Here is a 12,016-nt window from a genome sequence, read left to right on the forward strand (position 1 = left end):
CGGTCACTTTTGGTAGTGTGCTCCAAATATTGGAGGGTAAGATAACTTCCTAAAAAGCTGTGAAAAAGGTATTTCTAATGCTTCAAGACCTTTGTTTTATCAGTCATCCAAGGGTAATTGTGTGGCAGAGTTTGGTGCAAGACTTTGCTCATTTGGAATTCATGACTGATTTGGATATGATATTTTGAAGTATTTGGTTTGACTATATAGAGTTATCTTTGTTTTTGTTTATAGAATGAGTCAGTTAATGACTAGTATTCTATTGATCTTAATTACCATCTTTTGTTACTATTTTAGTCAGTATCCTGTCCATACAACATGTGGTAGTGAATTTCTTGCAGAGTAGACATATCTTCATAGTTTATTTTTATTCCAAATTGTTGTTCTGTTGTAATGTGTTGGAGTCAGAGGGTTTTCCTCCATCACGTCAGCGCTGATGATGGAAGGAGTTAGACTATGAGACTTTAATTTTTCCATAATAGAAAAAGAGCCAGCATTTGGTGCATACTTGTGCCTAGCATATTTTCAAAGCTTTACATTTTTTTCTTTCACGCCTCATACTATCCGAGGCTAGGTGTATGAGTTATCTAATCCTGCACAACAAAATTACTTTCAAACTTACAATTTAAAACAACAAACTTGGCTCATCAACCAGTGTCTGTGGGTCAGGAATCCAGATGTGGCTTAGCTGGATACTGCTGACTCAAGGTATCTCATGAGGCAACTGTGAAGGTGTTGCCAGAAGCGTGATCTCATCCCAAGACTCAACTGCGGAAAGATCTGCTTCCATGCTTACTCACATGGCAGTTGGCAGGCCTCAGGTCTGGCTGTCTGTGGGCTGGAGACATTCGTTCCCTGCCATGTGAGCCTCTCCCTAGGGCAGCTCAGCACATGGGAACCATCTTTCCTCAGAGTAAGTGATCAAGAGAATTGGTAGCCAAGACCCATCTAATCTTAGAACTAAGATCTCATTTCACCTCTGCCACATTTGTTCTCTGAAAATAATCACAAAATCCAGTCAACACTCAAGGGAGAGATTACACAAGGGTATGAATACCAGGAGTCGTGATCAGCAAGCCATCTTAGAGGCTGCTTAGCACCGTGGGAATTGTTACTTTCCCCATTTTGCAAATAAGTCAACTGGGACACAGGGAGACCAGTAACTCTACTAAGGTTATTCAAGTGGTATTGGAGTTCCTGGGTTACCAGTCAAGTAGCCTGATGGAGACAGTTGCTGTCTGTCACCATGCTATGCTGCCTCAGAGCAGGAATGGATTGATTGGGGCAGTGCCATCTAACCTCGTTGCCATGGCTACTGTTTTGCAGTCAGATTAGAGAGAAAAGCTAGTGGCTGCTTGGTTATGTGGTGCTATGGAATCCTTGCTGTGTCTTAAAATGTAAAACATGTGCAAATGATAATAAAAGCAGTGCAAGAGGATACAGTGAAATGTACACACCCATTTAACCTGGTTTTTCTCTTCTGTTTCCCAGAGACTGCATCTAATGCTAGTTATCTTATACACTCATTTTAAGCATGTTGCACTCATGTGAGAACAACCTTTTCTTAGATGCACACATAAGAGTGAAAAGGCATCCCACAGAATAAGAGAAGACAGGACAACCTGCACATGTGATGGAGAACTTGTCTGGTATTTATAAAAGACAACTGCATGCAAGGAAGAAAAACAGATGCCCATAGGAGACAGATGTACATAGGAAAATGAACAAAGCATCTCCTAAAAGAGAAAAGCCAGATGGCCAGTAACTGTATAGAAAGATGTTTCTTTGCTAATCATCAGGGAAATGCATATTAAAACAACACAAGATAGTGCTATAACCCACCAGAGTGACCTAGTCAGATATTTATTGCCAAAAAGAAGTTTTCACTTTTAATATGGCTAAGTTATCATCTTTTATGATTTCTTAAACCTCTGATAGGTTCTAAAAGGCACACCAAAAAGTGATTAAAAATTTTTTCCTTAGTATTTATATGGTTTTACTTTGGATACCTCTAAATCTTTAATCTGGGATTCATTTTATATAAATTATGAGATGTACATTCCATTTTATTTTTAGTCCAGATGGCCCCCTCCCCCCCTTAGTTCCTGATGCCACTTATTGAATAATTCATTTTCCTACTGTTATGCTTTTATAATATACTATATTCCTATATTACTGCAATCTGTTTCTGGACTTAAAGATTCATCTGTGTTTATGCAAATTGGTACTATATTGTTTTATTTTCTATAGCTTTGTAATTTGTTTTAATAGATAATAGGGCTGGATGGCTAGTTTCTTCTAATTATTCTTTCTTGCACTTGTCTTGACTCTTATTATCTTGCCTAGTGTGATATACTGATGAATATAATAGAAAATCTCGGTAAATTTGGCTAGGATTTGTTCTAATTTCAAAGCTCTGCACAAACAACTCCAGTGTTTTTTCTTTAAAGAAAAATAAAATAAGAATTCTGGACCATTGAATATTCATTCTCCCAGGGAATCTTTTGTTTTGTTTTTTAGCAACATAGAATATATTGTTATCAGATATTGAAAGTGGTAAGATAAATTCTGGTAGAAATGATAAAAACAGAGTTTGTCCTTACTGGATGTGACCTTGAGCAGGTGATGTAACCCTTACTTGTGGCAGTTTTCTGTCTGCCTGGGGTAGCAATTCTTTCCTGCCTGCCTCCTGCAGTGATTCAAAGGTCATGTGAGATAATGATTGTAAAGACACATTGTAAACTTCAATGCACCTTCCAAATATGAGGTCAGTAACCTGTGTTGTTGATGAAATTTTAGGGACTTGGTTTTTATATGTGAAAATTATTGAATAATGAAACAGTATTAACTTCCTATGGACAGTATTTTAGAACATTGATGAAATAAGGTAAAGTAAGATAATTCTCCCTATTAGTAAGGAGTTACTCTGATATTATAGTTGATTGTTAGAAATGTTACTAGACATAGAAATAAAACAAGAGTCTTAACCACACATTCTGGAACTTGGTTCCTTGTTACTTGTCATTCTTTGTAGGCTCACGCCTCTCTCTGGGTAAGAAAGGCAGGGACCCTCTCCTTGTGTAGGGGAGCACCCTGCTCCACTTATCCTGGTCTGCAGCCCCAAACACCAGGAGACTGCTCACAGCTGGGGGGGCCCCCCTGTGTTTCCTCTAGTGAAATGGTCGTGTTCTGAGGTGCACTGGCAAGTGTTTTAAACTGAGATGTGTGTTAAATATATTTCCAGAAGTTTTGTTTTGTTTTAGTTAAAATGTGGCTTTATCTTAGTAAAATTACACCAGTATAGATTATGAATTTCTTGTTTCTTGTAGGTATTTGATGCTGGAGACTATTCCCTGTTGTGTTCGGGTCCTAGTGAAAATGGACAGACATGGACTGGAGGTGACTTTATATCAGCAGATAAAGTCATCATTTGGACTGAAAACGGACAAAGCTATATTTACAAATTACCAGCCAGGTATTCAGTAAATACTAAGTAGGATTCTAATCTAAAGTAAAAGATTACGAATTTGGGGTAAAACCTGAAAGTATGAGTGAAATGTGTGAGATATATATATATATATATATATATATATATAAAATTTAGGTAAAAAATTTCAGATCTGATTGTTAGATTTGCAATTTTATTTTTCTAACTACGAAAGTTAGGTGGATTTTTGTTTATTTGAAGCAGGATGTTTTAATAATATTAATTATTTTAAATTTCATGCCTACATTTGATTTAACTATAATTTAAAAAGCCACTTTTTGGTCCACTGTCAAAAAAGCCCTCATCTTATGGTATTAAATATTTAATGTCATTATATTTTTTTACTTAGTAAATATAGAATGAATTTTATTCAATTATTGAATGTGCCAATGTCAGTATTTTAATTGAACTATGTGTATTTTCATTTCCAGTTGCCTTCCAGCTAGTGATTCTTTCCGCAGTGATGTGGGAAAAGCAGTTGAAAATTTAATTCCTCCTGTACAACACAAACTCTTGGATCGAACAGATAAAGAGGTAAAAACCTTCAGGTATCACTTATAATTGATAGTTTCATTGAAAAAAATTCCAGCTAAGTTTATTAGTGTCTTTTGATAACTTAGCATTTGAAATATTCAATACAATCCAAGGCATGTTAGATTTTGTAAAATATTTTGACATCGCCAGTTATAAGCCCAAAATTTAAAACATCTTAAAACATAGAGTTTACCTGTAATACAGCTTTCATCTTTTTCTAAGAATAAAAAATAACTTATGCTAATTCCATAGTGGAAATAACTAGTTCTTTAGAAAATTCATATTGATGGTGTAAATTCATTTAACATTATTGTGCCATTATAGATACAGTGGCAAATGTCAGTGTAGAACAGCAAAGATAGTCATGTACTAATACTAGTAATAGTTTATTACTGGGACAAGGCATTGCAATAGCTCCCCATAACCAGGTAGTGATTTAAATCATTAGACATTAGAAATGAAAAGTAAAAGTTTTTGCACTATAAAAACTACAATTATTAAGATGTCTGAAACCTACTTAGTATCATTTTAAAGTTGAACTGGAACAGCACTTACCACTGGATTTGCAACTTCTTTTAGCAGCCGGAAAAGGATATTGGTTTTGGAAATAAAATTTCCTCTGCTAATGTCCTGGATTTCCACAGCTTTACTGTCCTGAACATTTTGTCCCCATTCTCTATGTGGCAGGACTGTGAGGTAAAGAAAATATTTTTGTCCATGAGTGTTTTGACTATACTGAATTTATAATATTTTGTATAATTAATATCCTTTGTAACTGTGCTAACTTATAAACTCTTGTTACAGCTCTTTGCTAGCAGTCACTTCCAGTTAAGTTGTGGGGTAGTGACTTATATTAAAAAATGTATAAAACACATACATAAAATATTTATTTAAATATCCTCTTCCTGATAATTTTTAAATTGAAATATAGGTATTATGTGATGTAAAATACTCCATGTGTTAAAATACAGAATATTGGTTTTAACAGCTACCATCGAAACTTCTTGTTAAATGTATTGTTTATCAGTTAAAAGGGTTAGTAATATTCAGACTTTATTAAAAGCTCCGATATTTGATTATGCTTAGTTTATATACTTTCCATAGCATAGTGCTTTTTAGGAAATAATACCAAATATGGTGATGAGGTGATTTATTAGCTGTAATTGTCAAAACTGAAGTCTGTATGTTACCGCTTTTCAGGATAAGTTTCTATGTCTTAATATTTACATATTTGTAAATTAGTACTCTAAACTTGATTGTGGAAGTCCACCACCATTTAGTATTTTCAAATAAGTCACCGAAGGCACGTGATCTTAAGTTGAAAAAAAATTTATTTTAAAAATGAAAGTATACACAAAACCCAAATGAGTATTTTTTTTCCTAGTGATTATAGATAAGATGTCAGGCTAGATTAAAATTGATTATGTAAATATGACCAAGGAAAATGTTCTACCTAGTGAAAAATACACTAAATTAAAAACATGGAATCCTCTGTTTGCACAAGCTCCAAAGTTGAACTTGATGGTATTCTTCACAACTCATCAGGAATGGACAAAAAGCTAGGATTAGTGAGTTCTCCCTTTTGACCTTTTAAGTGGAGACTTCTCTTTTTTTAGTAAAGAGTGGTTTATCTTTGTATTCATTATTTAATTACAGACTACTAAATGAATCACATTGTTGTGGTGAGTAATTAGTTTTTGATAGCAGAGAAAAAGCATATGAATACTAATCCTGGAGGAGGACTACACATAAATAATTTTCATATCTTTGAATGTTTGTGTTATATTGGATTTGACTATCAGTTGACAATTACATCGTGCTACAAAATTGCTCTAAAATATTATTGAGCACTCATGCATATAAACACGTTTTTACTCTGGTACTGAGACAACATGCTGAAACATCTTTGAAAAAATGTTAATGTGTGAAATATTTATTTAAAAAGCTTGCTAAAGACATTTGAACAAAAAATTGTTTTTTCTGGCAGCTGCTGATTTGTCCTCCTGTTACCCGGTTTTTCTATGGAGGCAGGGAATACTCCCATAAGCTATTAATTCAGGGTGATTCTTCAGGAAGATTGAATATTTGGAACATATCAGACACACCTGATAAAAAGGAAGGTAAAGAAGGTAATAGAAAATCATATTTAGCAACTTTTAACTTAACAACCTAATTACTAACCACTGAGCAACAAATTTGCAATGTTTGTAATATACATTTTCTTCTTGGAATTATAGTTGATGGCCATTACTCTTTGGCACATTGCTAAATCAGACATAGGCATGTTTACTGTGTGTAACTGTTGTTCTAACATGCACAAATGTTTTTCTTTTTCACAAAACAAAACCCCCACAGGATTGAGAATGACAATTTCGATTAGTTTGCAAGAAGCTTTTGACAAATTGAACCCTTGTCCTGCCGGAATTATAGACCAGCTAAGTGTGATCCCAAATAGTGATACACCCCTTAAAGTAACTGCAAGTGTGTACATCCCAGCACACGGGAGGCTGGTCTGTGGCCGTGAGGATGGGAGCATTATCATCGTGCCTGCCACCCAGACAGCCATCGTGCAGCTGCTGCAAGGGGAGCACATGCTCCGGAGAGGTACTCTGCCAACCTGCCTGTGTCTGGAACATTCAGAGAGTGCCATGATGGGGCCTTGACAAATGCCTGCACTCTGTTTTTAGCAAATACGTTGAATTGGCATAGTTATTAGTGTACTGAAGTTGGGAGAGTTTAATGTGCAGGTAATAAAATGCCTAGTAACTAATATAGGAATAAATACCACCTAAGGACTATAAATAAGGAAGTATCCTAGTTTATCTCTTTGATTTATGTTGATTACATTAGTTTTAGTTATGTCTATGGCTTATTAAACATTACTATATTATTAATAATAACTGATAATCTTTTAGGACAGTGTTGTCCAAGAGAAATAGATACATATAAATATAGCAACATGTGTAATTTCCTAATAGCCATATTGAAAGTGAAGCAGGTGAAATTTAATAATATAGTGTTATTTTTATTTCAACTTGTAATCAATATGCAAATAATTAATGAGCTATTTTACATTATTATTTTGTACCAGGTCTCTAAAATATCATGTATGTTTTGCACTTCTAGCACATATGAATCTTGACTAGCCGCACTTCAAGTGTTCTATAATCCCATGTGACAGGCAGCACTTGCATTGGACAGAGCAGTTCTAGAAAATACAATAACGTTTATAGCTAGTCTAATGATTCTTGTTTACTTTTGTTTGTTAAATCTTGGTAAGACTTTAATTTTCATGTTTTAAATCCATAACCGCGTTCTCAGGCTGGCCACCTCACAGAACACTGCGTGGTCATCGGAACAAAGTCACGTGCCTGCTGTATCCTCATCAGGTCTCGCCTCGTTATGATCAAAGATACCTGATCTCTGGAGGTGTGGATTTTTCGGTAATAATTTGGGACATATTTTCAGGAGAAATGAAGCATATCTTCTGCGTGCACGGTGGTGAGATTACTCAGCTGCTCGTCCCTCCTGAAAACTGTAGTGTAAGTTCATTCACAGCATTTTCTGGTTTCTTTTAAAACATTTAGAGTGAGTAATATCATAAAATGTTTTTGACCAGTTGAATTTAAAGATAACCTTGTAGTGAGTGAAAGCTAACAGAGACATAAGACGCACAAGCCACTGAACCGCGAATGGGGCTCCTTTGTAGACCCGGGGCAGGACTGAGGTGCCCCATAGCTCAAGGACATGAGAGAGAGACATGCACAAGGCAGTCTGGTAGTCAGAAAATAACATAAAACTTGTAATTTACTTATTATAGGATTAATAATATTTTCTTGTGTTTAGTTGACATTCAAAAGCACTGATGAAAACAGTTTTAGCTTTGTGATAATTTAACAAATAAGTTGACTGCCTAGTTAATAACTGGTTCACTTAGCCAGTAGTTTCTACTTCTAAGAATTTGGTATTTGCTAATGACTGCTTTGCTGATTAGACATCATATATTGGTTCTACTGCTTAAGTTGTTCCTCCCCAGTGTCATTTCCTTTTTGCAGGAAATACTTTTATTTTATCAGCTACTTGAAGGATTATAAATATTTACCAAACACAGCATGGAGATAAATACTGAAAAGTTTCTCTTTCGCTCTTATTGATTGGAATTTTAGTTTTTATCTTAGGTAGATTCAAAAAGAAGTCAAGTCCTGACATTTTGTAATTTTTTTTTAAGGAAAAGGTGTTCTAAGACAGAAATGTTGGTTGTATCTTTAAAATTACCAGGATAAATGTCACGTACTTACTCTCCTATAGTCTAGGTGTTTCTTTGTCATCTTTTCTTTCCTCACTCTTTCGAAAAATTTTCAAAGTAAATTATTTAATAACAATATATGTGTTTCTTTGCATGAGCATATAGGTTCATTATAGATTAGTAAAAAATTTAATTACTTCTCATTTATGGCATTTTATTAAGCTTTTAATGTCACATAATCCCCCAAAAGTATCCAGAAGGGGGCAGCATGAGTTTGTGAAACAGGAATGTCAGGTTTCAACTCTTTATACTCGAGTTTGTGCCTTCATTTGACAATATCCCTGGCTTTCAGAGACAGAGACGGGACAATGTGAATGGTATATAGGACTATGTGTGTGCTGGTGTGGCCCATGCTCATGGCTGGTAAGAGCCATTATTACATTAGTTTTTCTTTTTAATATATTGTTCTCTCATTCTGCAAAAATACCTACAGCTTTTGCTGAATTAGCTCTGATCACACTGTTTGGAATTTGTACTTTCGTTATTAATTAAATTTGACTATTATCATTTAGAAAGCAATGTCTATAACATAATCACTGAAGCCATCAGAGTAAACTCTGGTAATACAAATTAAGTAAAGGCAGGAAGCAGAGCTAACATTTTTCTAAAATATATTATAATGTAGGCAATATCCTTTTTACCCATAACACTTCCTTTGATTTTTGAGACCATTTTCATACATTCAGTGCCCTCTATTTGAAGTTAATTTTAATGTTTACAAGTGAAATGACACTGTGTTATAGAACATACAGATTTTTCTAGAGAGGATCTGGTCATCTTTCTATGTCACTCAGCATATTCTGAAGCCATTTTAAATGACTGCAATTTATTAAATTCTGTCAGGAATTTTAGAATGCTTAATTTAAAATTATTTTTCTTATCAACAGGGTGTGTGAAAATTAGTATAGCAAAATATTTTTTGCATATCTGCAATAGTTTTCAGCTGTTCGAGAGCCCAAGCAGTTTCATGTCTTCTGGAAATCTGTGGGTGATTACAGAAGGATATGACTACCACCTTTACAAAAACCTGTGGTAGCATGACTCTAGATGGTCAAGGGGGAAGTTTGACCCTGTTTATTGCTTTTCTTAGAGTGTAAATTATGGACAACTTTCTTCCCTAATTGTGGACACTGAAGACTAGGTTTCTCTGTGTTCTGTGATACGGGCTTAGAAAGCAAGCCAATGCCCTTACTAAACAAAAAAAGGTACTTTTAGCATGTGTGTTCTATTCATTTACTGTTAGGGAAGAAATACACAGATTCTTTCAGTATCTTCAGTTAGAAAAATGGAGACAGTAACTATTAGCCCATTTGTTTTCATGTGAAAGCAAGAAAAGACACTCCATGGTTATGTCAGAGGTATGTAAATTCAGTGATTATTTCTTGTAAGGACACAGGTATGATCAGGATAAATAGGTTGAGGCCACGTGGCAGCTTCAGAGTTACTAACTAGATCAGATGGACAGTGCCGCTCAGGTTGAATGGATGTAGTGAGAAAGTGGAAGGCCAGGCCCACAGCCATCTGGGGTCCTAAGACAGTGCATGCTGATAAGTAAGGACCTTAGTTACAGGAGATGCCAGTGCTTGCACATGTGCAGCCCAAGACTTGGGTGTGGGGTTGGGCAATAACTGGGGACAGCTGGCTGGCATCCAGAGAGGAGAAAGGGCAAAGCTTTTGAGTTCCTTAAGAAAACCTTAGAACATTTTCAGAATCTGCAGATTTGATTAACTCATTTTCTAAAACTCAAAAATTTCTAAGTGAAATTAAAGGAAGAATTTTAATGTTTTAAAGGTACAAAGTAAAATGTTGTAAAGTAGATTCAATGGAAAAGCAGTGTGAGAAATAACCCAGGAACAGTGGAAGGTGGTGCTTGGGTTGTTGGCTTCAGGACTGTCAGTGACTCAAGTTAAAAGTGCTACAAACTTCATTACTGTAACTTTAAGGCATATTGATTGTTGTGGATAAGTGTGCAGATGGAACTATTCAGATTAAAGCAGAATTTTTTTTTAAATTTATTTTCTAACATCGTTGTTCATTTTTGTACAGTAATTGGTTTCTCCCCTCAGATGTAGACCCTGTAATTATCCCGCCACCGCAGCACTCGTGAACCATCACCATTTGACTTGTGCTCCTCCCTTCCCTGTTTTCATACTCCTTCTTCTCCCTCCCTTACTGTATGCCTCAGATCTATGGTCAGCTTGCGAGCTTTGTCTTTTTCTTGACCTTTTATTCAGTTTCTCTATATTCCACATATTAGTGAAACCATGGATATTTATCTTTTTTCTTCTGACTTACGTTGCTTAGCATAATCCCTTCCAGCTCCACCCTTGTTGATGCAAATGGCATGAGTTTATCTTTTTGGATTATACAGCGGAGGTATTAATATGAGAAGAAAATTGTAAAAAGGGGACCCTACTTGAAGAATTATGTCTTCATATTTCCTGGTAGATACCGAAAAACTGGCAACTCCTTCAGAGAATAAATAATCATTATATTTTAAAAGGATTTATAATATATAATCACATACGAATGATGGCAAAGATAGTATTAGCTGCTATCTTTTGTATGCATGATATGTTAGTCACTGTGCTAATTTCTTTGTGTACCTTATTATTTCATTTAATTCACACAGTAATTTTGTGAGGTGTGGTTGTTGCTTTTATGTATTTATTACATTATATAGCAAAATGAGGCTCAGAGTGGTTAAATAATTTGCCCAAGCCACTCATTCTGATAGTGCTCGAAAATGGTCTTAGGTAGTGCAATTGATAACCTGTACTTATCAGCCATGCCTTCCTCCTATTAGATGTAACAATCTATTTTAAAATAATTGCATTTCTCCAATTTTTGACTATATTTTTCATTATTGATTTACATAATTAATGATTTTGATACATCCTTAAGAATTCAATAGCAATTTAAAGTTATTTTTCTTTGTTGAATGAAACACCCATTCTTTCAGGTTCCTGTATTTCAAATTTTTCTTTAGAGAACTATGCATTGCTTAATTATCTTATCGTTGATCTTTCAATTTTTTTGTCTTTGATTATACCACTTGCAGTTTTTGGTTTTAGGTCCCTTTTACCTTTTCTTTGTGGTTACTCATTGTTTTAATTGCAATTTTGTAAATTTAACATGTACACACTTAAAATTTTTGAAAATAGAATAGCTGAGAAATTAAAAGGTCTCCTGTTATTCTCTACATATAAGAGAATCAAAACATTTTAATTTTTCTAGACTTAAAATTTTTTAATTCAAAATTAGTTTATAATATATAGGTTTCAAGTGTCCAGCATTGTAAATCAACATGTGTATATCCTAAACAAATCCACTTCCTGTACTTGTGATTATATTTATATACATCTTGTTACTTGTATCATTATATCTTCATTTTATACTATAACATACTTTTGCAAATTATACTTATTTATAAAGTAATTTTTAATGATTGTGTGACATTATGTGAGCATACCATGTTGACTTAGCAATACCATGTTGACTATATATTTTAGATATATAGATTTTCCCCCTATTTGAACTTTGTAAATAATACATAGTGACTATCTTCATTTAAAAATTTTTTGAATTTATAAATTGGACAGATTTTATGAATATTTTTATATGAAAACATAAGAATTTTTGTGTGATAGATTATCAACATTTTTAAGGCTACTGAGGCATATCATCAA

General features: G+C 34.4%; 1 protein-coding gene across 1 annotated transcript in view; it reads left to right on the top strand.

Annotated features, from left to right (window-relative positions):
- Positions 1-12,016, top strand: part of WDR7 (WD repeat domain 7) — a gene marked incomplete at its 3' end in the record, with an annotated part of 253,430 nt that overhangs the window by 3,418 nt on the left and 237,996 nt on the right. Inside the window, exons 3-8 of the mRNA XM_084252706.1 lie at positions 104-113; positions 3,330-3,475; positions 3,919-4,021; positions 6,009-6,150; positions 6,377-6,625; positions 7,343-7,563. Of these exons, the coding sequence (XP_084108832.1) occupies positions 104-113; positions 3,330-3,475; positions 3,919-4,021; positions 6,009-6,150; positions 6,377-6,625; positions 7,343-7,563 (871 nt within the window). The remainder of the gene's footprint in view (positions 1-103; positions 114-3,329; positions 3,476-3,918; positions 4,022-6,008; positions 6,151-6,376; positions 6,626-7,342; positions 7,564-12,016) is intronic.

This window comes from Talpa europaea (genome assembly GCF_964194135.1).
Source record: "Talpa europaea genome assembly, chromosome: 13".
Lineage (NCBI taxonomy): Eukaryota > Metazoa > Chordata > Mammalia > Eulipotyphla > Talpidae > Talpa > Talpa europaea.